The sequence below is a fragment of the Mauremys mutica genome, chromosome 11 (assembly GCF_020497125.1).
Source record: "Mauremys mutica isolate MM-2020 ecotype Southern chromosome 11, ASM2049712v1, whole genome shotgun sequence".
NCBI classification, from domain to species: Eukaryota; Metazoa; Chordata; order Testudines; family Geoemydidae; genus Mauremys; species Mauremys mutica.
The window spans coordinates 7,422,990-7,448,978 of record NC_059082.1 but is presented as its reverse complement, the minus strand read 5'-3'; the positions used below and the strand labels follow the sequence as shown (position 1 = coordinate 7,448,978).

At 45.8% G+C, this 25,989-nt stretch overlaps 1 protein-coding gene across 6 annotated transcripts in view; it reads right to left on the bottom strand.

The window, feature by feature from the left end:
- PCSK6 (proprotein convertase subtilisin/kexin type 6) overlaps positions 1-25,989 on the bottom strand; it is a 267,354-nt gene that overhangs the window by 29,463 nt on the left and 211,902 nt on the right. For all 6 annotated transcript variants that reach the window (XM_044980726.1, XM_044980728.1, XM_044980727.1 and 3 more), the window contains 4 exons: positions 17,935-18,147; positions 11,942-12,042; positions 8,608-8,711; positions 5,719-5,836 (listed from right to left, as the gene is read on the bottom strand). In XM_044980726.1, coding sequence (XP_044836661.1) covers positions 5,719-5,836; positions 8,608-8,711; positions 11,942-12,042; positions 17,935-18,147 — 536 coding nt within the window. The remainder of the gene's footprint in view (positions 1-5,718; positions 5,837-8,607; positions 8,712-11,941; positions 12,043-17,934; positions 18,148-25,989) is intronic.

Sequence of the window (25,989 nt, the reverse complement as noted above, 5' to 3'; positions counted from 1 at the left end):
CAACGAATAGGACAATGGCCACACAGATGGAATCTGCTGGCTATAATTGATTTGGCCCTGCTGCATTTTACGAGGCCAGTTCTCGTTGACGCCCCTTCTCCAAGAGGTGCCCCCACAGGCTGTGCTCTGGGGAGGTCTAGGGGCACAAAAGTAATTGACAGCCCTGCAAACAGCCATTACTCCTGTGTCAGTGCTGGAGGAGTCTCCCAAGATCAACTCTAGGGGTACGTCCATACTACCCGCCCGGATCAGCGGGTAGCAATCGACTTCTCGGAGTTCGATATATCGCGTCTCATCTAGACGTGATATATCGAACTCCGAACGCGCTCCCGTCGACTCCGGAACACCACCACCGCGAACGGCGGTGGCGGAGTCGATGGGGGAGCCGCGGACGTCGATCCCGCGCCGTGAGGACGAGTAAATAGTTCAAACTAAGGTAGCTCGACTTGAGCTACACTATTTGCGTAGCTGAAGTTGCGTACCTTAGTTCTCCCCCCGCCCCTAGTGTAGACCAGGCCTAGGAGTGAATAGCAGGTGGATGGAACCACCAACTCCACCTCTGCCAGCAGCACACGGGGATCCCCAAAGGAGTGGGCTCTGCAGTGCAAAAAGGGCTTGTGGCCCCTGCAGAGGCTCCCCAGATCCTGCCTCCCAGACAGCAGAAGGGAATGAGTCACACTGCGGCAGGGTCTCCTGCGCCCAGACACAAAGGGGGCAGAATTAGAGCCCCACACTGGGCCGGGAGATTATGGAACAATCTTTAAAGTACTCCACTGTGTTCCTTCCTTTGATCAAACTTTTCTGGCTACTTTGTAGAACACTGAGTGGAATCTACAGCACTGGCTCATTCCATAACACATGCTGATCACACAAGACTAGCAGTCCCACAACTGCTCTTAAAACCCTGCTTTCCCGGCAGGCTCGATGTTTGCTCATATCAATTGCTGGATCCTTTACAACTGAGATTTTCAAATTTAAGCGCCCACATTCTTAACTGCACAAACAGTCACCACTCGCCAAAGGATTAGTTCCCAGTGAACTTCTCAGCCATGTTATTAATGTATAATTTATTAGAGGGAGCAGTTTTTCTATTATTCCCCAAGTTTCCTCTGGGGATACTGCCAAGCATGTGCTCCGGATTCTCGCAGGGATTACATAGCATGCCTTTATTTTGCCTTAGTCATAAAAAAAATCCTCTAAATCATTATAAACAGTGATGTAATTCCCTGGGAGGGTTTGTAAGTATTTGAAAACATTGTTTGCATGCCCCAGGAATGGATTTCAAGCTGCTCCTCTCTCTTCATGACTTGCTTCAAAAATTCATAGTCTTGGCTGGTTTCGTGGCTTTGTCAGCTAGTCCTTCTGGTCCAAAGTGACAGGAACATGCACATTTTAACATGGTATTTTACACTGAGAGGCTCTATGTAGAGCCATGGTTACTATATATTAGTTATATTACTGTAGCGCCTAGTCATGGACCAGCACGAGGGCTAGGTGCTGTACAAAGACAGAACAAAAGGACGGTCCCTGCCCCAAAGAATTTCCTATCTAAGTATAAGACAAGAGTTAAGACGAGGTTACGCCAGGACCTGGGCTGGCTATTCAGAACATCCCAGCTTTTCTCCAGTCACTCCTTACATCAGCCATCATGCCAGAGCCCTCAGGGTGGCTTTGCATCCAGCTCGAAACTGAATTTGGCGGCAGACAGACGATACATGAAATCTGTTGCTGTGTAGGCATCTGACACTTATCAGTTCAGTTCTACAAACACCCAGGTGAAACGGAACCCACCACAGCAGCATCTGGGGAAAAGTTTTGGAATAATGTGCAGCCCACTGCAGTTCCACATTATGTTGTGCCTGACTAGCTATAAACTGTTTCTGTGCAAGATCGGGGGAAAAAAGCATCTAGCCAGACTAATTTCCAGTCATCTTCAGGGTTCAGAAAAAGTTTATTGGAGTTACTAATCAGAAACACTAGACACCACCATGAGGCCAAAACATCTGACTCCTTCCAGACAGACTTCACAAATTACTTAATGCAGCACGAAAATGGCCTGAAGCTCTAGCAAGCCAGGTCTTTTGGGGACATCACCAGCAAGAGGAATGGTGTGTTTAAACCTCAGGGACTGGGCTACAGAATCTGAATTCAGTTACACCTGACTTCAGGTAGGTAACACGTACAATACTCCCACCAGCTATTAAGATACAGGACCTGGTTCATCACCAGGTCACTAAAGAATTTACACTGGTGATACTTTATTGAACTCACTGGCGTTGTACCTGAGTGAAACTGAAGTACTAGAGCAGGGAATCACTCTTTGCAGCTTTCTCTTATTTTTCCATCTCTTTCCACATACTCATGCTAAACAAGGAGCCAGAGGAACTGCTTAATGAAACAAGAATCTTCCTTCACTTGCCCACCTCAATTGCGTTTCCCCAGTTCACGTCTGGAAACCGCAACAAACTTCTTTTGTTTTGTTTACTCATGATTTCACAACAAACAGTAACAAATCAACGCTATCTGCATCCCAATACATTGTCCTATCCAGAACTCCAGTCTGCTGAAGTGCTCAGTGGTAACCAGATGGTTCTGAACACGCCTTAAAGATCTCTGAGTTATGAGTCTCAAACTTTTTATTCATTATTAATTAGTATTATTATTATTGGGGCAACATTCCTCCTTGGATTGAAATGAGGGTCTGCATCAGAAATAGTTTTATGAACTTCTTTGGCTACAAATTCAGAACTGCTTTGCAGTCTCTATTTGCTCCAATAAAATAATGCTCTTTTGATTAGCAAATCACTTGTGCTGCAAATAAGGGTGTGTCTTACCAGGAATTTTGATTCTTTAAGAGCCAGATTGACTAATCTGGTCCGACAGATTATTCTGCCCATGGTCGTCATCAGTTCCCACAATGGGAAACACATTTACATGCCTGTTTCCATTTAGGCTGAAACTTTGGTGCAGGAGATCTCTGTCAGTCCAGGCATTAGAGAACAGAAGAAGGAATTTCTCCATAAAGGGCCTGATCCAAAACCCATTGAATTGGATTCTTTCTATTGATTTCAACAGACTTTGGATCAGGCTTAAAGAAAGGGGGAAGGTCTACAAAACCCGTACTTACACCTGAGTAGCCCTGAACTGGCCTTGAATATGGTAGAGCACAGAACTAGCCTGCCTTTGACTCTGCAGTCTTTCCACTGTTTGCAGCAAACTCTGAATTAGTGGACACCAGGAAAGCCAGCCCAGATGCCTCCTGGAACATATGCCTGAGTCTAACACAAGTTATTGGGTCAGTACAGGAGTCACAAGATGAAATTCTATGCTCCGCACTATGCAGGAGGTCAGACTAGATGATCGTGTCCATTCTGGCCTTTAAATCTAGTAATCTATGAAAAATACATCTCGTGCAGATGGCCAGCACAAGTTGCATGAGAAGCGCTGCTCTAAATGAGGCCCAGTTCTTGGTGTCCCCATCTTAGCGCAGCAGAAAGGCTTTCCGGTATGATCAAAACAGCTTTTGTTCCCAGTTTTAGTACAGAGGAATTTGAAGGTTTCCCGGATGGTCCTTCATTTCAGGACATTGCCTGCAATGTGTATTGTTCCAGAATCATTCCCCTTGTGTCCAGCTACCCAAATGGAAGATCCCTGGTACTTCAGAGGCCACTCCATCTGGGATATCTCTTCACATCGGTTTCTCCCTGGGATGGGGAGACATGGTAAATCATAACTGAGGCACAAGGGAATAAAAACTATATGCAAAACGGACCGTTTGCATGCATCAACTGCTGGGCTTCTGTTTGGAAGAGAGGAATTTGAGTCAAGCTGCTAGAAGATGGCCTCATTAATAGCATCATTTCAAACAAATTCAAATCAAAGTATCGTCAGACATTTGCACAATAAACTAGGCTCAGAACTGGCATGTATATAGCATATCTTATCTCCTGCGTCTTGCCATCAGCCTATATGCTTTGTCTGTAGCAGCACTAAGATGAATTGCTGCAAAGCTTCTACTAACAAGTTATGTTTCAGACTAGCAGTCGTGTTAGTCTGTATCTGCAAAAAGAACAGGAGTACTTGTGGCACTTTAGAGACTAACAAATTTATTTCAGCATGAGCTTTCATGAGCTACAGCTCACTTTGCATCCAAAGAAGTGAGCTGTAGCTCACGAAAGCTCATGCTGAAATAAATTTGTTAGTCTCTAAGGTGCCACAAGTACTCCTGTTCTTTTAACAAGTTATGGTGATTTAGAAACAAAAAACTACCCTCTCCCCTTGCTACAGCATTTCTGACAATGCTTCAAATCCCTGCTTATTTGGTGCAAATCAGAAAAGAGACAAGGCCACTGGAATTCTCGGGATCTTTGTTCTCCAACGCAAACCTGGCTTCATTTTCTAAATCAGAATTATTTTTTGCACAACTGGAACAAATTGCCAGGCTCAGGTGACTGCTGTCCCAGCCACAGACCTGCTTGCCTCTCCTTCTTCCCATGAGGTCAGCAACTTCCTCACTTCCCTTTCCACAGGCCATCTTTAAGGGCCTGACCCTGCAAATATGCCCAGGAATAGCATTTGCTCCCCTTTGTAAGCCTGGTAGGAAATGCTGGCAGGCTTGGGCCCTAATGTAGGGGCATCTACTGTGTTCAGAAAAAGCACTAAATACCACAAGTCTCGCCATAAGGCTGCCAGAGTGGGTGACACTGTTTAGAAAAGCAAACGGCAGAGTAAAGCAGAAAGTCCTTGTCTTCTTTGGTCTCTTCTGAACAGAGTGAGAATCACAGCTTCCATTTAAAAAGGAAAATACACATCTAGTCCTTGTGGCTGCAGAGAAAAACTTGAAAACATGATCCCTATAGGTTCTGAAATCAAAAGAACCCAGTGTGCGTTATTTGTTCAAATCCCAAATCCTTCCCAAAATCATGCAACTGGTTTAAAAATCATGAGATTAAAAATAAATTGTGGGTTCTTATTGTTTGCCTGCTGGTTTGAGCCTTGATGGTGCACTTGCTCTGCATTTCCAAGCCTCTCTTTGCAACCATGAGGGCTAGAAACTTACTCTTAAAACAAAGAAACAAAAGCAAACAAACCCCCTGAAGTTCTCACGCCTTCATATGACTCCAGGAGCTGGGGTTTTCAGAAAAACACCAATTATCACAAGCCTCATGATAAATCTATGAGAGTTGGCCACCATGCATACTTCAAACACCACACAGAGAGCAGGTGACACTCACCCACATCAAAACAGAGTTCAAACCCAACTCCAAGGGCATAGTTACTCACTCCTCTACATACATACATACACACACGCACTAGGGAGGCCATTCGGCCAGTTTGAAGCTGGACGGGTCTGCTTTTCTAAGGGTTGTCCCCTATCTGGCACGGAGACAAAATCAGACATGGTGTTGTCCGGTACTGGACAGCGTGTGTGCGAGGGGTATGAAGCAGCACACTCTTCAAAATGGCTTCCCCTGGGCGGCGTGACCTTGCCCACACAATGCGTGTGAGATCCAGCCTGCAGGGACGTGGTCCTGCCACAGAGTCTAATGTACCTCAATGCATGGTGCGTGATAGCAGAGCACATTAACAGGTAAGCATGAGTAACTGTAACAGAAAGTGATTATTTATGATGGAGGTTACACATTGTCTGCCCAAGCTAGAATATTTGTGCCATCACATAGTCCTGGTGCTGGGGGATGTATACAAGTGAACACTCACCTGGGGGTCCTATCGGAGCTTCCAATGCAGACGTGCTGGGTGGGGGCTTTTTTCCATTTCTTAGATTCCATTACAATAGCTTCCGCATTAACTAGACCATATCCATATAGATGGCTAACTGAAAAGACAGAAGACTCAGAAACTTACTTGCTTAAAGATATTAACAGCGTTTAATCGTCACTTATGGGGGGGAAATGTTTAACTTTGGCGCTTGATTTCTCAGAGGGGAAAAAAATACTAAACATGCAAAAAATGATCCAAATTTCACCTTTTCCTGTGGCACAGGCTCTACAGGCTAAGGGAAACTCTTCTCATTAGAATCCCATCACCACCTGGAAGACACTGTCAAACTTTCTGTGGTACTCCTCACTGTCTACCCAGCTCAAAAGATACAGGAAGAAGCCGTCTGCTGTCTATTTCATTGTGGGCACTGGGGTACTGGTACTACAGGCTTTCCCATATCTCATTCCACCAGAGGCGACAGATGTAGCTAGTGGTTGAGGTCACTACAAAAATCTATCCAGGTATTTATAAAGTACCCATCACTCTGGTGGCTGGGTATCTCAACCATTAATGAATGTCTGTATCTATCCCCACAACACTCCCATGAGATAGGGAAATGCTAGTAACCCCAGGCACAAGGAAATTAAGTGACCTGCTGCAAGTGACACACCTAAGCTGTGGCAGATCCATGAATCAAATGTAGTCAGATGCCTGACCCGCTCAACCAGCCTTCCAAATGGTCTTTCTTCAGTGGTTCTACAGCACAACATTTAATAAGGGCCTAGGCAGAGTTTTCTTTTAATCTTTGTTTTCAGCTGTGACGCCCTATCTGATCAGGCAAAAGCTGAAGGCATCAAGTTTTTGGACTGAGTGAGCACGATGGTTAACAGAGCTATTCATTCTCCAAACTCTGTATTTTCACATCCCTTGGCATACACCAGCCACTGTTAGACACAAACGTCAGCAGATGCTCGAGTGGCACAGCCCCGGAATATCCGTTGATAAACAAGCTTTTGTAAAGATTATCAAACTGCAAATTATCCACTAACATCGACAATTGTCCAGCCAACCAGTGATGAGAACCATAAAGACAGCTGCTCAAAACGGCAGAGGGAGCCCTTCCAATGCAAGCACTCTTGGGAATATTGATCTGTACTGGCACTTGTGATGTCTATTTGTTATGGGAACATTCTTGCAAATAAAAACTTCTCTATTCAAACATTTGCAAAGGTACCATAAAGGCCAACAAAGTGAATCCACAGGTTTTCATTGCAAGAATCTTTTGCTGCTTTTGGCTAGTGCTAAGTATGAGATGCTCAGTGCACTTCAGTGGGTTTCAACTATTATTATTTATTTAGACTGTGGAAGCTCTCAGAGGTGCCAGCCAGAATCAGGGCCTGTGGTGAAAGGTGTTGAACAACCCTCAGGAGATTACTCTCTAAGAAGGCTCCTAAAATTCTTTCATACATAAAGAATCTCAGCATGAAGTGAAGTGGCAACGAACACAAGCATTAGCAGCACAAAGAACTGTCCCACTATATGTACCGTATCTACGAGCCGTGCTACTGAGAGGTTAATAAGCAGACTTCCCACTGTATTTCTTTGGGCCAGGTTCAATAACAATTCCACTCACCTCCTACACTGCAGAGTTTTAAGAAAAAGTTGTTGTTGAAGTTGGACAGAATGTAGATTGGATTCAACTCTAATCCTCCCTCTTAGAGGTGGCTACAGTTAATCACACCATGCCGGTGTTACGAAGCCAGGATTATGCTACAGCCATTATCCTGAGTGAGTAATGAAACTCACAGGAGTGTAAATGTGCTCGATCCATTTTCCATCATTAGTTGACGTGTCTGTTTTAGAAACAGCCCCAAATCCTTTCCGCATGTGCTTTAGACTCCCACTAGCATTAACTGGAATGACACCGACATTTTGAGGGCAGAGGAGAACTGCAACTCCTCTCCGTGTGTACTATACATATATACAGTGTTTCTGAGGTCACTATGTTCTTGTTAGTGTGTGTCACACACATACCCAAACTGATTTTCCATTTGATAAAGCCGTGCCCCACAAAGGGTAAAGTGTAAACACTAGGTTATAGACTCTCCCAAAGGACTTCTACTGCGAGTGCACTGACAGTGACATAAATGACACAGCCAGTCACCTTATTCTCCACACACAGATTCTGCACTGCTTTCTCTATATCCATTTTACTCCTGGGGGGAATTCTGTGCCAAAAATTTCAAAATTCTGCACACAATATTTTAAAATTCTGCAAATGTTATTTGTCAAAATAACGCTATATAAATCACACCAGTTTCAATTATTTTGGTAATTTATTTCTAGATACCTGTCAGCAACTATGTCTGTAACAATACAGACAACAAGAAAAGATTCCCCTAGGTGTAGAGAGTTAAAGAAACCCCTACGACAACTCAGTTCCTGTTTCTCTGTCTTCTCCTTCCCAGAGCCCAACCAGGGGGCCAGACAGCCACACCCTCTGTCCCCAGAGCCCAGCCATGGGGCACCCACCAGCCCAGACACCAGCAACCCCTCTCCCCCAAGCCCAGCTGCGTGATTTCACAGCTTCCTTCAGGGTGTGCCAGGAACTGGAGCTGCTGGGAACCGTCCAGCTCTCTCCCCCTTCCCCCACCCCAGGCAGTGTGTCTTTTACTTGCAAGATGGGGAGCTGGGCTCTGCTGGATCCAATGGCCACTAGTGGCAGACAACAGCTCTGCAGCACCAATTCTGCGGGGAAAAAGGAAATTCTGCACAGAACATTAAATCTGTGCAAATTCTGCTTTATGCAGTGGGGCAGAAGTCCCCTGGGAGCATCATTTGCTGCAAATGATGCTCAATCCAGTCCACACACTCCGTCTGGCTCACCTTTGCGTCCTGCTCCATTTGTTTTCCAGTCATTTGCTTTCAGATGTAGGGGCCTGGATGTTTTAACAATCAGATGCTGAACATCTCTCCAGGTCAGTGAGGGGCTAAAATAATAACGATGTAAAGAAACAAAAATTACAGGGAAGCCTTTGGTGTGCCAGTGTAGTAACTTTCAATCAGCTGAACATTGTCAGCTACATTCGGATTTGACTGTTCCGTAGTGCAAACCCATGGCTGCATAGAAGAGAATGCAGCAGCTACATCTCCCCTCTCCTGGTGAAGGAAAAGATAGCGTCATTCAGTGATAAGTGTAAGAGGGGTTTCCTCCACGTTCAATTAAAATACAGTGCAAATCAGTTATTTAAGTGTTAACATTATGTGTAGAGATTTAAAGAAACATTTGTTTCTCCCCCTGATCCCCCCGCGACTGCAATGGTTATTGAAAGTTATCCAAGTTCTAGCAAAGCTGCAATGGGATCAGGATAAGCAGAGCTAAATACTGGAGCTGGATGGAATGGGTAATCTGATGGGCAGCAACATGTGCAGTGATTCATTCCAGGCTAAATGTATTGCAATCTCATGCTTCAGAACATTGCCACATGGAGGTCAGGAAGGAATTCCACAGTGCAGAACAGTGTACATTTTGGGTGTGGTTCCCCCATCTTCCTCCAAAATGACGGGCATTGGCCACTGCTCAAAGCAGTTTACTTGACCAGATGGGCCAATAGTCTGAGTTGCTATGGCAAACCCTACATTCCTGTAAATAACGTGCCCTTGGGAAATAAACCGAGCTTCTCATTCAGGGTAACAATCAAAGCAGGCCATAAGTGAGACTTAGATAGTATTTAGGCATTGAGCTGACCCTGCGAATTGGGGTGAATTTCACTCATTGTCTAACTCTTTAGCAGAATCACTGCTCAGAGATATTTTGTGAACACTTTTCATGCTTTTTTCTTTCAGATGCTACTTAAGCATCTTGAGCTTTGATTTATAATTCTATCCACAGCATTTAACAAAAGAAATTCAATTTATTTCTTCTTGTAATGATGGACCGTCTGAGTGCTTGCATCTCTTATGTGCTATCCTCTGGAACTTAATGCTGCATTTTATTCATCAGCAAAGCCACTCAAAAATTACATTGAACTCTCTTCATTTATTTGTAATGAAAATGGCATCTCCTGAAATGGGTTCATCTGACATGGGTTCCTCAATTTAAAATGGAGCCAAAATATCGTAAAGCGAGGGGACAGGGGAATGAGGACCAAGGTTGTCAGCTACGCCAACGTTTCTTAGTGTCTTCAATGAACTGCATCACATCAACATAAGAAATTATTTGTCTCTAGGACTGTGGACTCTCAGCTGTCCACAATACATTAATGGCTGCGGGAGCTGGAATCACGGCATGGATGCCAGCAGCCTGGGTTGTTGTTTTTTCCCTAAAAATAGTAAGTTGTACCAAACACATCAAAAATGCTTGTTATAGGAAAGACAAAACAATCACCTGAGACATGTGTAGATGCCAAGGCTGCATTTAGAGGGAGAGTGACACCTTTTAAAATGCTGGTGTAACCCACATACCTCCTGGGTGTGGCGCTCTGTCCCATCTAGTGGCACTGAGACCACCTAGAGATTAATGAGCCTACAACAGCCTTAGCTAACAGCCATGTGGCTTTTAGCTCATGCAGTAGAGGCTCATGCACTAAGCTCCAAAAGGTCCCAAGTTCAATCCTGACGCCCGGGGTCTGTCGGTGTTACACTGAGTTATGAGTGTATTCTGTTTGGGCTTGTTCCCGAAACACTGAATTCAATCGGAGCTTTGCCCCAGGCATCAATGGGAGCAGGAGCAGACCCTTTAACTGCACAGACTCAGAGAACTGGTCTGGCGATACACCTGTATGTAGCAGCTGCATGAAGAGTGAAATGCCACTTTCCAAGGAATGCGCCTCACATCCATCCTTAAAGTGTAGCTAGTGCAGAATGAGGCTATCCCAGTTGCTAGATGGTCCTTTCCACTGGGAGCACATTACTCTGATCTGCACTGGATACTGCTGAACTTTAAGGTCTTTATTTGGATCTACCCACCCTTCACTGTCGGGGTCCTAGCTATTTCACAGACCCTCCTCTCTGCTCATGTGATACAGTAGAAACTGTTGGATTCAACAGCCCCCTGCTCGAAAAAGGGAGGTTGGTGGCAGGGCACACTCAACATAAGAAATTATTTGTCTCTAGGACTGTGGACTCTCAGCTGTCCACAATACATTAATGGCTGCGGGAGCTGGAATCACAGCATGGATGCCAGCAGCCTGGGTTGTTGTTTTTTCCCTAAAAATAGTAAGTTGTACCAAACACATCAAAAATGCAGGATGAGACCCCCCCCCCCCCCGCCCCAGTCTGCTACAACCTAGGTTTTATGATCTTCAGCTTACATCATGAAGTTTATCTGTACAGAGCAAGAGGGGGTAGGGAGGAGAGTGAAAGAGATTAAAATGGAAAGGAGGGGATGAGGGTGGGGAGAGATTTCAGTTTTCCAACCATAGCTCTTTAAAAATGTAGATTTTTCAAAAGTGATTTTTCCTCCTTTGGTATTCCACTGTGGAGAACAGCCCACTTCCACTTTAATTGAATTGTCTCGTTAGCACTGACCCCCCACTTGGTAAGGCAACTCCCATCTTTTCAGGTACTGTGTATATATACCTGCTACTGTATTTTCCACTCCATGCATCTGATGAAGTGGGTTCTAGCCCATGAAAGCTTATGCCCAAATACATTTGTTAGTCTCTAAGGTGCCACAAGGACTCCTCGTTGTTTTTGCTGATACAGACTAACACGGCTACCACTCTGAAACCTGTAAAAATGTAGAGTCAGTCAAAATGTTTTGCGCTAAAAGACTTTTTTTTTGGTTGAAAAGTTACCTTTTCCCCCCATCCCCCCAAATGAAATGTTTTGTGAAAAACTGACAACATTACAGAAATGTTCCTTTTCACATGGAACTTTCTGCAACATTTTTAACCACAATTTTTATGGAAACCATTTTTGAGATAGTTATCAAAAATTTTCATTCACTGAAAACTGTGTTGTCTTACAGAAAGCCAGGGGTTCAGTAAAATAAATGTGCTAAGAACTAGTTTAGTAAAAATGTTGTTTAAAAATATTAAATAGAAAATGGACCCACATAAAACCTAGCAAAATGGAAACAATTTTGCCATTTAGCATTAAATCATTTTCCCATTTCAGTCAGCTCTAGTAAAAAGCCTCTCTCATCTCTTCTCTGGCTCTGGTTACATAAACATTCAATACAGAAAGTGGCCAACAAGGAAGGTAGGAGTTAACTTACTTTGCTTCTAAAGCCAAAGCGATGATGCCTGTGACGATGGGTGCAGAAACGGAGGTTCCAGTATGGCCTTCTGTGCAACCGTGTCTTAAATCTGTGGTAACCTAATGACAAAATTATTGCAGCTAATTATTGTGCTATGAGCAGATTTCTATATGGTACGATCACAAAACAGTCCAAGGTCCCTGTCATAGACAGAAAGCTGCATGCACCGATTAGAGCTTAAGGATCAGAGTTTGTTTAAGATGCATCTGAACAGACACTGCCTGAAAAGTCACGATCTTGATGAGCCACAGAGAGAAAGTACATGTTTGGTGGGAACAGGATCCATTGTAAGGAGCAATAATCAGGGATCGGGTCCCTGTTGTGCATGGTGCTGTACAAACTCATAATAAAAAGATGGTCACTGCCCTGAAGAGCTAACAGTCTAAGAAGTTGAGAGACAACAGGTGGAAGCACAAACTAACTGACTTAGTCCTGCCATGAGTGCAGGGGACTGGACTAGGGGTACGTCCAGACTACCCGCCGAATCGGCGGGTAGCGATTGATCTATCGGGGATCGATAGATCACGTCTCATCTAGACACGCTATAGCGATCCCCGAACGCGCTTCCATCGACTCTGGAACTCCACCAGGGTGAGCAGCGGTAGCAGAGTCAACGGGGGGAGCTGTGGCCGTCGATCCCTCTCCGTGAGGACAGGAGGTAAGTCGAAATAAGATATGTCAACTTCAGCTACGCTATTCCCATAGCTGAAGTTGCGTATCTTACATCGACGCCCCCCACCGCAGTGTAGGCCAGGCCTAGGTGACCTCTTGAGGTTCCTTCCAGTCTTATGAGTCGAACAATGAGGTGATAACAAACAGTATAATAAGCAGCAGCCACAGCACACTAACTGCTTGGTTTTTTGTAGGCATCACGACAAAGGAGGGTTTGAAGGAGCACCGTGAGATCTGTCTGGGGCTGCAAACAGGGAGCTTCTCCTGGGAGAGTGAGGGAGGATGAGAGAAAGCATGAAAAATGCTTCCTGGAAAACCTGACAAAATGAAGGCCCCACTTCAGGAAAGAGCCCCAATTCGGGACAGCACATAGACTTTAAGCATGTGCACAAGTCTCATTGATATCAATATGCACAGAGCATTTAAGATGTGCACAGGGCCCCAGACACCTGTACAGTGAAAATGGACATATGATAAACAAATGAGTTTTAGACATTCCCAGCTTAAGTTTTACTTTAGCTACTTTGCAGAACAATGACAATGTAATTTGGGGCTGGGGGGAAACTGTTTTGTCAAGGATTGTGAATTTGGAAAAAAGCTGCCTATGGAAAATGAGCATCCGCGCTGCCTGGTGACATGTCGTGCGGAGGGACATTGTCATCAGCGTTACTGCAATAATAAACCCAAGCTTTTCCCTTTCAGTCATCACTGGGCTCCAGGGGAACAATATCTCACTGACTGCTGGCCAGAGCTACAGGGCAGGCAAATCTGCATGCTGTGCTATCACCAGCTGAGAGGATACTGAGAGTCACCACCATCACTTGCAAACATACTGTCTGAACTATCTGGCCCATAAAGAAGCGGATACTCGCATTCATTCAGTCAGCAGCACCTTTACTTTTAGGCCAGAAGATTCAAGTCCCGCAGCAGGGCTTGAGCTAACAGTCTAATACATCCCTCGGAGAGTGCTGCATTGTTAGATGGGCTGTTCTTCAGATGAGAAGATACATCAAGACCTGTTCCCACACTGTTAAAAATCCCATGATTTTAGGGACCTGTCTCATCAATGATGTGACTGCCCAGGTGAAAGTTAAAGCAAAAAATACCTCTGGTGTCCTGGCCAACAATCCCTCTTTTCATAAAGCAATACCAGTGTCTCAACCTGTTTGACAGTAGAAAGTAAAACTTGCTGCATTATCTAACTCCCTGCTTTGTAACGCATGCTGAAATACCAGAAGTATGAAAGATGGCAAACCTTGATATCAATCTATTCTTCAGAAGACATGTATGTCAAATTTCCAAAGTGATTGCTCTCTATAGTAATCATGTTTGCAAACTGTTGCTGTGGTTTTTTGCTGCATGAGTATCATTAAGGTTAATGGGAGGGTGTGGCTAGAACTCTGTATAACACTTTTTTGATATTCTGCATCTAGCATGCCTTTCAGTGGAACCCAGGGCCTGTGCTTCCATTAGGCGACCCTAGGCGGTTGCCTAGGGTGCCAGGATTCGGGGGGTGGCATTTCGTGCGCTCCCCACGGGGCGCCCGGGAACTTCCGGTTCCGCTCCCGTTGCGCCGCCGAAAAAGGATCTTCTGCCGACGTGCCGCGGAAAACAGCGGCAGGCAATTGAGCAGCTCAATGACTGCCGCTGTCGTCTGCGGCATTTCAGCAGAGGATCCTTCTTCGGCGGCGCGATGGGAGCGGAACCGGAAGCTCCCGCGCGCCCCGGGGGAGCGCACAAAGTGCCACCCCCTGAATTCTGCCTAGGGTGCCAGAAACTCTGGCACCGCTCCTGGTGGAACCACTTCTTCTGAACACTTAAGGATAGTTTGTACTCGTGGTCTTCAAACCCTCAACCCAATTCACTAGCTCATTAGCTTGGCTAGGGTGATAAGTAGAGCAGGTCAAAAACTGGAAATCCTGATACATCTACATTTGTTTTCATCCCAAATCTGGAGGAAAAATTTGAAATACTGAAAATGTTCATGGAATAAAAAGTTCTGAAAAATTTCTATTTAGAAACTGCAAAACATTTTATTTTGGCATTTTCCCATCCAAATGAAACACTTCAATATTCCCAAATTGAAAAGTTTCATTTCAGTTTGTTGGACTGATCTGAAACGAAACATTTAAAGTCAGATCAGTTGATCTGAGCTCAAAGAGCCGAGAAGCGAGAAACTGCATCTCCCTTTGGTGCTGCATTGCCTCATGGTAGTTTTAGTTCACGGACATGATGCCTTTTTCTCCTGCGGGCTCCCCCGTCAGACTACACCCATGATGCATCAGGCAGCTCAATCAGAAGGGAGACTGCATTGCATGGGAGATGTAGTCCAGTTTGGGAGCCTGGCCCATAGGAGAGAATGGAAGCATCAGGCACCCAAACTACAACTCCCATAATGCAACCCAGCACCATAAGACTATGCAGCTTAATGTGAAACAGTTCAACAACTATTTTGTTTTGGTTTTCCTAATGGAAAAATAAAAATAAAAAAAAAATGGACCAAATTGAAAATTTGCCCCACAGAAAATTTTTATTTTGCAGAAACTGCAATGTCCATCGAAAAATCATTTTGATGGAAGATTCCAGACTAGCTCTAGCGATAAGAGGTGATGACAGGTAATATACTGGAATTGCCTGAGTTTGGGGTTATGCACAGAAAGTATTATAGCCTTGCTATTAAGAGACTACATATGTTTTTTTGATGGGCAAACTTGAAAGGCTGTGAAAAAATACCCAAGCTTTTCACAGAACGGTTCATTGAAACTCAGTGATGGTTTTCCACTATTTCTCTAAGGAAACATTCTTTATTGTGTTGTTATCAAGGGAAGAAATTGAACAGGAAGAAGGACCTGGTAGGTTTTTATTCAATGGGATTGTTGCCAAAAGTATTCATCAGAGCTAAGAGCCCTTTTTCACACATTAGTGTGACTAATCAGGAAAAAATACAAGTCAATACTTGCAGAGCCTAAGCAACTTCACTGAACACAAGGCTTGTACACTGCATTGTAAATCATGTTCCAACATGCACTGGTTCAGCCAGTTGCTCTTTTGAATTACAACATGTTAATATGCCAGTGTTACTATCCTGCTTCTCAAAGTACACAATTCAAGAACTCAAAAGCATGTCCTAGCAGAGCACGATCTAACAGAAGAGGAACAAATATATTAACTGATCACCTGAATAAACAAGTAAAGGTGGATGCCAAAGCTGTGCTACTGAACCCTTCTGCCTGACTTTCCCTGTTGGTTCTGCACAGTGCACTGCGTAAATTCTGCTCCTATCACAATAAGTTCACGCATAATTTATACAGACCCATTTCCTAGCAGAAAATAATGCAAATCAAGAGATGTGGATTTGCGACTTCTACTTCTATCAAAATACTAGAGGGCTTTCTGTTTAAATAGCACGGCCGTTTTAATTTCACAGTGTTTACAGCACATACTTTAGCAAGGCTTTAAAAATCACTTTTAAGATTGAAAATGATCTTCCCTTCACTCCAGACCCATGAACACTTTTTGTTTTAAGTCAGCATTAAATGCCTGCTAATGGAGCCCAGACATGACAGCACACCCTGTTTCCTTGTATCATAATTACACGTAGTAGCTAAGGGGAAGGAATTCTATCCACGTTTTTCCTGTGGGGTAAGGAAGGAAATAAAACAGCTCTAAAGTGTTTATGCCCGCTGACAAATATGTGCATATGCATTTCTTTAAACTTCTAGGGCTCTGTTGTGATACAGATCTGCCCCTTATTCCTGTAGTACCTGAGCACCTCACAATCTTTAATGTATTTATCCTCACAACACGCCTTTGAGGAAGGGCAGTGCTGTTATTCCCTCTTTACAGAGAGGGAAGCGGGGCCCAGAGAGACTAAGCCCTGGTCTACACTAGTGGGGGGATCGATCTAAGATACGCAACTTCAGCTACAAGAATAGAGTAGCGGAAGTCGATGTATCTTAGATCGACTTAGCTGGTGCCCTCACGGTGTGGGGTCGACTGCCACGGCTCCCCCGTCGACTCCGCTTCCACCTCTTGGCAGTGGTGGAGTTCCGGAGTCGATGGCAGAGCGATCGGGGATCGATTTATCGCATCTACACTCAGGGCCGGTGCAGCCACTAGGCGAACTAGGCAGCTGCCTAGGGTGCCAAGTGGTTGAGGGTGCCAAAAAGCGCGCTCAGAGGAGGCAGTGGAGTGGAGGTGAGCTGGGACAGGGGGGAGCTTGAAGGGCTGCCCGCACCAAGTAATGGGGGTGGGGGTGCAGGGAACTGCTCCCCACCCCAGCTCACCTCCACTCCACCTTCTCCCCTGAGCACGCCGCCCCCACTCTAATTCTCCTTTCCTCCCAGGCTTGTCGCACCAAACAGCTGATTGGCGCCGCAAGTCTGGGAGGCGGGAGAAGTGGAGTGGCGACGGTGTGCTCAGGGAAGAAGGCAGAGTGGAGGTGAGCTGGGGCGGGGAGCTGCTGCAGGGGGCACTGCCCGGGCGGAGGGGGAGCTGCTGTGTCGGGGGGCGGAGGAGGCGCTGCAAGGCTAGGAGCTGCGGAATGGGGGGCGGGGCACTGCCGCAGAGGGGGCTCCCCGGCTCTTCCCCATGGCCCCCGCCCCTGCTGCACCCCAACCCCGCCTCTTCCCGCCCCTGCTCTGCCCCCACTCCCCTGAAGACTGCAGCCAGGCCCGACCCTGCACTCACCCAGCCCCAGCCTGCTCCGCTCCCCTGGCTCCCAGCTGCGCTGCCGGCGAGTGCTGGGGGGCGGTTCCCCCTCCCTCCAAGCCAGGGAGGCAAAGCAGGCTGGGGCTGGGTTGAGGGAATTACAAATTAAGGCCCTGACCCTGCAAACATGCACATGCTCAACTTTAAGTGCACAAGGAGCCCCACTGACTCCAGAGATAAGTATAGGCCTGAAAGTTTGCAGGATCAGGTACAAAATATAAAAAAAATCTAAACCAAAATTGAATGTAAATCCCAAAGAGAAAGTCTACTGAAGTAAGGACTTCTACAGTGCTTACTTCAAAGAGTAACTTACTTGAACAGAACACCTTTCATCTCGCAGGATCCCACAGTGCTTTGTAAACTAGAATCATTTCATCCACCACTGAAATGCAGTCACCTCTGGGGTGAAACACAGCAACAGCACCACATAACAGTGTTTTTAGGAGGAGAAGTGTGAATAACTTAACAATAATTTTGCCCCTTCCGCAATTTAGTCAATCTAAACAACAGGGGAAATGGCAGGTAGGTAGAATTCAATTAACCATCTTGGAGCTGGGTATACAACTTACAATTTTTTGTTCATAAAATGCCCCGCTGCTGTAGGTTGTGGCGAGAGTAGACGCACATTCCTCTAGATACCATGGCTTGAGCCCACTGTCCGTGCTGCTGCTGATGGAGATGGTGTAGATGCTGTTGGTGTAGCCATCACAAGAGCAGTGATCGCCTTCTCTGCCACCATTTCCTGAGGCCCAGACAAAAATGGAGCCCAAACCCTTACGACCCTAAACATTCAAACAAAAACAACATCTATAAGGAAACACACCATCCCCAAGAATAAACCTCAAACACCTCTGGGTTTGGGCTGAACCCACAACCATCCTGGATCCCTGCCCCTCCCGCTTCCCCCCATGGTCTAACAATCCTTTAAAAAATGAACCATTCTAAAAAAAGAACCCTACTGTACTCAGTGAATATTTACACACACTGTTTTTAGAGTGACTAGCATTCTTAAAGGCAATAACTATCCAAACGGGTGGCAAAGCAGAAATGCCTTGGATGAAGGGGCTTTATGGACTTCTGCAAAATGATCAAAGAGCAAACGTATTGGAGTTCTGAGGATCTCCTCCCTCAGCCAGGCTGAAAAATGAGGTCCAGGCAGACGCCCTCCACAGGGGTGCTTTCGGGCAACTGGCATCTCCAGCAATGGGGCTGAAAGCTGTAGGCCAGCTGCCGCTACTTCCTTCCCATATCAGAGCAGAGGAAAGACCTGCTGTGACTCCCCTGCATGGTACACATGCAACTCCAGTGGTCTGCAGGATGAACTGAAAGAAGAACTCATGAAGAATCTGGGTGGCTCCATTCCCTTCAGTTCATTACTTCTGGTGGACAAAACTGAAAGGGAGGAAAGGTGCCTGACATGTATCTTGCAGGCTAACAGAGCCACCTTTCCTTTAACTTTAGCTTATAGCCTACACTGAGCAAAGCAGTCGCAGTTAGCTCGCTTAGCTGCTGCAGGTGCAGAGCCGAAGAGTCTGAATTCAGTCCAGATTTTAATTCTGCTGGGTGAGAAAATGGGATTGGAGTCCCCAAAGAGATACGGGCTCACTGAGACCAAGGCCTCTCCCGAGCCGAAGGAAGTTGTGATGAAAGGAGAGGAAGAAATTCAGTAGCGAGGGCTCCATCAGACTACTCAAAACTCTAATAGGAGGGGACTTCTTCCTCAGCCAATGGTGAAAATCCACTAGGCTCTGGCTTAAGAGCAGAGGGGTGACATGATAGAGGAGGATCTTTGTCTAAGCTTTCTTTAGGTCATGTTTAGACAGTACTGCCAGATCTAGATCACAGTCGGCTCTCATTTGCCCCAGTGCTAATGAGGGATGACGTCAATGGCATTAGGCTAGTGAAAAAAAGAGTGAGAGCAACAATCTCCCCCCACTGCTACCCCTGCCCATCAGAAGAACAATTTCCAAGGCTCAGAGGTGTGAGGTGCAATACAAAGGTGACAGAGCCGGTTCAGCACCATTGCTGAGCACATCCCAGCTCAAACATTGACGTCGGCTGGGAAGCGTGTTAGCAGATCTGGATGTCTCTCATGTTACCACCTCCATCAGTGGGGAGGCTTCGCGGGCCCACTACGCTGGGGTATGCAAGCCCATGGCTTGTCCTTTTCGGGATGTCAGGTAGGTCATGCTAATGAATGAGCCATGTGTATTTTTGGCAATAGCTGCAGGGCAGGGCAGCCTTTCAGTAGTGGCCCATCAATAGTTAAGGGCTCTCTGCTGGAGGATAAAGAGGATGTCGGTGAAGCTATGGACGTGGGCAGAACAGCTAGAGCAGTTCCTAACACTACTACTGGAAATCCATAATGTTGGTTGATTAGCATACACTGACACACATTGACGTAGACTTTAATACCATTTAAAATAAGCTGGGTCTTCTTCTGAAATGGATACTTGGCTTCTCCATCCCACTTTCCACAACTTAAACGCTTAGGGGAAGATGGTATTAAGCCCACTTAGCTTGACGGTCAATCCTGAAACAGTAATGAAAGGGCTGGAGGAACAGTCATGGGGATGGTACCCAACTATCTTGGGCTCTCCCCTTATCAGGGAAGAGAGTTGGCATGTGTCAGGGGGATATTTTGGAATGAACCCAGGCAGGTCTCTGCCTACATATTGCAGAGAAATCCTGTTCTGATTCTCCCTCCCACTCACAAGACAGCAGGCTTCCTCTAGCAGAATCCACTCCAAGGGTGTGTTTTGTTCTGAGACTTCAAGGCAGAGGGATGGTTTATTACCTGTCTTGCTCTACTGCTGGGCTGATAATCTCTTTGTTGACCCTGCCTCTGGCTACAAAGGGTAAATTGGGTGCTTTCCTGCTGTGGTTAGGTTTTCATTATCTTGCCTGCCTCACAGCCACAAAAGGAGGTTACTTCCATAGGAAAGATTAACAGAGTTGTCTGGAGGTCAGCAGGGAAAAATACAGCTTGATAGCCAAATCGCTCTGCTGTTCTCTACCAACAGATAATTCTACCTAAATATGAAGTCTATTGAACCTTTGGTTAACCACTACTGGTACCTCAACAGGCCACTTTCTAGCACGGATTTAAAGTCTCTCTAGGGTTTTCTGGATCTATTAAAACTTGACCTCCTAATTCAGGTTTTTGGCGGAGTGTACAACGCAGTCAGCTCAAATGTGCTGGCTTTATGTCCACAGGCCGTGGCAGGACTTCCATGAAGAAATAGATGTGCTTTGTATGTTTGGCAGTGCAACATTTTGTAACCTGACACTCTTTAAAGCTGGATTTAGCAAAAAGGCAATATGAGGTGATTGTCTATTAAAAGTTAAGATCCATCAACCTACAAACAGAAAAAAGCTGGACATCTAAGGGTATAGTCTAAGATTTTCTCAGATGATCTAGAAATCAGTCACCAGTTGTGAAAGGTACACAAAGAGATTTATCACCGGTTTTGTAGTTGATAAGGATGTCAGGAACTGACATTTTTCCTCGAGTCCTTTATGAATTACAATGTCAAAGCTAGAACGCCATAAGTTCAAGTGTTAATGATGATTTTGAAAGCATGGGCCTCTTAACTAGAGCTGCGTGAAACTTTTTGGATGAAAAATGCAGTCGGCAACCCCAAAATGTTTTGTGAATTTGTGTTGGTTTCACCAAATTGTTTATGCTTAAAAAAAAAATCAAAGCAAGTCAAAAATGTTGTTTCCACATTTTTAAATGAAAACATTTCAATTTTTTTATTCAAAATTTCTTTTCTGCTTAGACACTTCCTCCAAATTTTAAAACATTTAAAAAACACACAGAAAAATCCCTCAAATTGAAAAAAAAATTGCATTTTGACATACACCATTTTTTATTTTTAACTTTTCAATTCGCAAAATATTTCAATTTGGGTTCAACCCAAAATAATTTTCCTCCAATTATTCAGAATTACCAGCAAACCAAAAGAATTCATTATTCGCAGAGTTCTATGCCTCACATCTGTTTCACACTGCACATCAGAATATGCTGAGAAGAGATGGTACAGTCAGATCCTTAGTCTTCTGTACATAGGACCAAATTCTGTCCTGACTTAAGCTCCGTGCAATAATGACTCTAACTGGGCCGCACAGGGCATATAATAGCCCTTAAAGCCCAATGGGGTTATATTAAGTCAGCAACAGGCATACAATTAATTTTCCTTCTGCCTGAGGAATAATGGAAGACTCCCCTTTTCTCCCGAGCATTCACTGAGAGGAGAGAGAGGAGATAACAGAACGACTATTCCTGCTGTCTTTTCTAGCCATTATTGAGATAAAGCCTAAGCCTGTAACCCTACTGAATTGGAAGCCAAGAAATGCTCCCCTCATTAGCTCTGAAACACCTAACTGCCAAGACTTCTGCAAGCAGGCTTAAAATACCCACAATCTCCGTATGAAACCACTGCTAAACCAACGGCATGCTGGCAACTATTACATGGGTTTCATAGTGCAATAAGAATTGGATCCAACCCCCACTGAAATCAATGAAAGTCTTTCCATTGACTTCAATGGGTGTTGGCCAAGACCCTAACTGAGCCAAAATGGGCCTGCGTTAACATGCACTAGGGAACATTAAGTGTCTGCCAGCAGGGCCCACACAGGCCATTAGTGCATGACACACTAACGCAGACTAGAATTTACATCTCTCCGGTGTGGACTAATGCACCGTGTAGACAAGCCCTCAGTAGATTATCAGTTTGAAGTAGGTTGTGCTGGATACCTGGTCTCGTGACCCCGTTTGATGTGGTTTTGACACCAGCACGCCTGCCTTCCCGTTTTAAAGAGACCAATTAGGGCGCAGGATAAAGATTTTCCCGTTAGCTCAGAAATTAATAAGGTGTGGCTGAGAGAGCAAGCAACAAGCAGCCGAATTACACTGGCACTGGCCCATCCATAAGAGATAATGGCTGTATTAATATTTCCATTAAAATTCAGTTCTAAAGATTTATAACTCAGCTGCAGCAGCGTGCTTGGGCTAAAGGTTACAGCTAGCCAGCAAATTAAGGGCTTTCTTCAGTAATTTGAAAAGACAGGCTTGGCAATTAGAGTTCCTGCATGTAGGGAAAAAATGTTTCCTGCTCTCAGGTGCTTTGTGGAACTTGGAATTGGTTGTGAATACATGATAACGGCCTGAATGGTCCCCGAGGGGTCTCGGGAGAGTTTTCATCCTGCTCAGCTAGAAGCAAGAGAGGGACGGAGTCCTGGCCCCTGGGAAACCTCTCTCTCCTGCTGGCCAGCCTGCAGCTTTGAGGGTAGGGGGCATGAGACTGGCCATGCTCCCCTTCGTCCCCTGCCCCTGCCACTGTGCACTGGACCTCCCAATAGAAATTGAGGAGGAAGGTCAGACAGCAATAGGGTCAATGGCAGCACAGCTTTTGCAGGAACAGTGATGCCTGGGAAAGCAAAGGAACCAACAAGAGGCAGGTTTGGTGGGTGCCTTCACGAATACACCAGATCTGCAGGGTTGGGAGACCCCATCGCCCCCTGCCTCTCCCCCCAAGTCATTGATTCCTACATTTTAAGGCCATTGCAGTAATCTAGCCTGACCCCCTGAATGACAGGCCAGAGAATCCCACCCAGCGATTTCTGCAACAAGCCCATAACTTCTGGTTGAGCTCCAGCGTCTCCTTTAGAAAGGCATCCAGACTTGAGTTAGCGATGAAGCGGCCACCCCGCACCGCAGTAATTCTCCTCCCTGTTATTTCCAGCCTCAATTTGTTTCCCATCCCCCTGAAGGGACCATCGGCAGGGACCTCTGAGAGGGGGATCTCAGATCTCCCCGCTCTCCGAGGGGGGCCTCTGCAGAAAGGGGTAACGTGGCTCAAATCTGGACCAGAAACTTCTGTAAGAGTCTAATTGTGTCTCCTCCAGGGAGCTGAAGGCTTCTGATGTAACTGAAAGCAGCAAGCGCCGTTATTTAGAAAATGCTTGATGAAAACATTTCCTGACCATTGGCAGCACGCATGTGTGTGGGGGAGCTGCAGGGATCCCGATCAGCTGCGGGAGTCTGCTCTATCACACATCTTCCATATGGAAAAAGAGCGTCTAGGGACAGCCTGTTTCCCCAATTCTATGTTCCCCTCTACCTCGATAGAGCACGACCCGACATAACACGAATTCGGATATAACGTGGTAAAGCCAGGGTAGGCTCTAGGAATTTGGCCACCCCAAGCAGGGCGGCATGCTGCAGGGGGCGCGCTGCCGGTCCCGCGACTCCCGTGGACCTCCCGCAGGCATGACTGCGGAAGGTCTGCCGGAGCCGCCTGTCGCCCTGCCGGCAAAATGCCACCCCACGCACTTAGCGCGCTGGGGTCTGGAGCCGGCCCTGGGTAAAGCAGTACTCCGGGGGGCAGGGGACTGCACGCTCTGGTGGATCAAAGCAAGTTCGATAGAATGCGGTTTCACCTATAATGCAGTAAGATTTTTTGGCTCCCAAGGACAGCGTTATATCGAGGTAGAGGTGTATTTACACTGAAAGATTTCACATACACTTCAATTAAGCCCTCTGCAGACTAACTGCCCCAAACAGGAAATTAACCTTGGCTGGGGGCCATTCAGAGTCCTTTCTGCAAAAGTCCTTGTTTTAGTAACGATACTTTGCAATTATGCATCACTTTCACCCCAAAATTGCAACGAGATTTACAAAGCTAGGGAGCCGTTATCCTGAATGGACAGATGGGAAGCCAAGGCACAGAGCGACGACTAAATTTGCTCTGGGTCACAGAGTGACTCAGCAACACAACTGTCCCAACTCACTGACCGATAATCTACACTGGAAGCTGCAGCTTCCTTTCCTGTCAGTCTCCGATACACGTAGCCTCAAAAGGTTATGTGAAGACAGAACTTTGGTCCTTCAGCTTTGCCGGGCTCCATTTTAATGGGCTTAACGGCTCTCAACAGGAGAGCTCAGCTCTGGTTAAGGGGAGTTCTCCTGAGTTAACATTGCTTCAGTTCAGTGGTGTTTCAATGTAGGTTTTGCAATGCATATTTCTTGGGCTCGAGGTCACGCTGGGTGCATTGTTACAAAGGATAAAATAAACACTGTGATGCCAGACGTGCACGAGGAGATGCCGGCCGTCTGTTTCACTACAGTGATGTCTAATCCCTCACAGCGGTGCTGAATTGGCTAGCAGGCTAAACTACTTTATCATGACAACCCCTTAGTGAGGGTTTATGCCAAAAACGGGACATTCCCCAAATTTCACTCCCCCAAAAGGAGTAAATTTCTAAAAAGAAAAACGAGGCAAACATGCCAAAGTAAGGCCTGAGAAAGAGGCCTGGCTTGTCCTCAAAGTCCCAGGAGATTTCTCAAGACTGGGCTTAGACAACTGCAATTTAAGATTCCCCAGGGAGCCTCTTTTCCTCCACACACACCGAAGGGACCAAATATCTGGCTTCAGTATTTCAAGAAAGCTGGGACTAGTATGATTAGTCCCATCCAAAACATCCCTGCCACTTCCCAGCCCTTCAGTGGACAGTACCAGAAACAGCACAAGCCTTGGATACAGAATCATTTTCACCTACCATGGGGTTGGTGAAGAGGGGTAGATTTCTGAAGGGTACCAAGAAAGGTCTTTTGTCCTGTGTAGTTGGCTGTCATCAAAAATACTGCAATAGTGCCTCCTCGAGAAACTCAGCATGGAAGGAGCTGGTTTTTCATACAGCACCCTCCCAGAAGATGGGGGTTAATCTATCAAAATATGCTGTAATCCGCAAACTTCACCTTTGACGGCTCTGCCTGAACTCTGCTCTCATTCTCTTACTCCTCACTCTTGGACCTTGTGCATGACCACACCTGATTATAAACTCCCCAGAGCAGGATCTGGGTCTGCCTGTGGGTTTGTACTCCTACACGATACATCATAATGTTCTTAACATTTCCAAAGTCTAGGGAGATGCCTGCGCGAAAACCAAAGGCCAGGACCCATCACTCCTTCAAACTTCTGCTATGTATTAATGGGTCCTTATCAGTGGTAACATCCCAGAAAAGAGAAACCATCCCTGTGGCCAGCTCAAATCAAGAAGGCCACTCAGTGCAGAGCAGCTGTTGAAAAAACTCTGACGTCAGGCTGTATCAGCAACGGGAGAGAGAATAAGGAAATAGAATGACATTGCTTTCTTCTACTTCTCATATCCTTCCACCACAATCATCCTTTTTTCCAGTGTTGGGCACATGATATGGCCTGGTCTGTAGCCCTGACACTATCTTCCATGGTGCATGGTTTCTCCAGGAGCCAGCAGACCAAAAGATGTTCCATGGTTTGTATTTCACTGCAGTCACATGTCGGGTCAGTGGAGTAGCCCCACTTCCACATACTGACTTTTAGACTTCTAGACTTTAAGGACAGAAGGGACCATTATGATCATCTAGTCTGACCTCCTGCACAATGCAGGCCACAGAATCTCACCCACCCACTCCTGTAACAAACCCCTAACCTATGTCTGAGTTATTGAAGTCCTCAAATTGTGGTTTGAAGACCTCACAGTGCAGAGAATCCTCCAGCAAGTGACCCGTGCCCCATGCTGCAGAGGAAGGCGAAAAACCTCCAGGGCTGCTGCCAATCTACCCTGGAGGAAAATTCCTT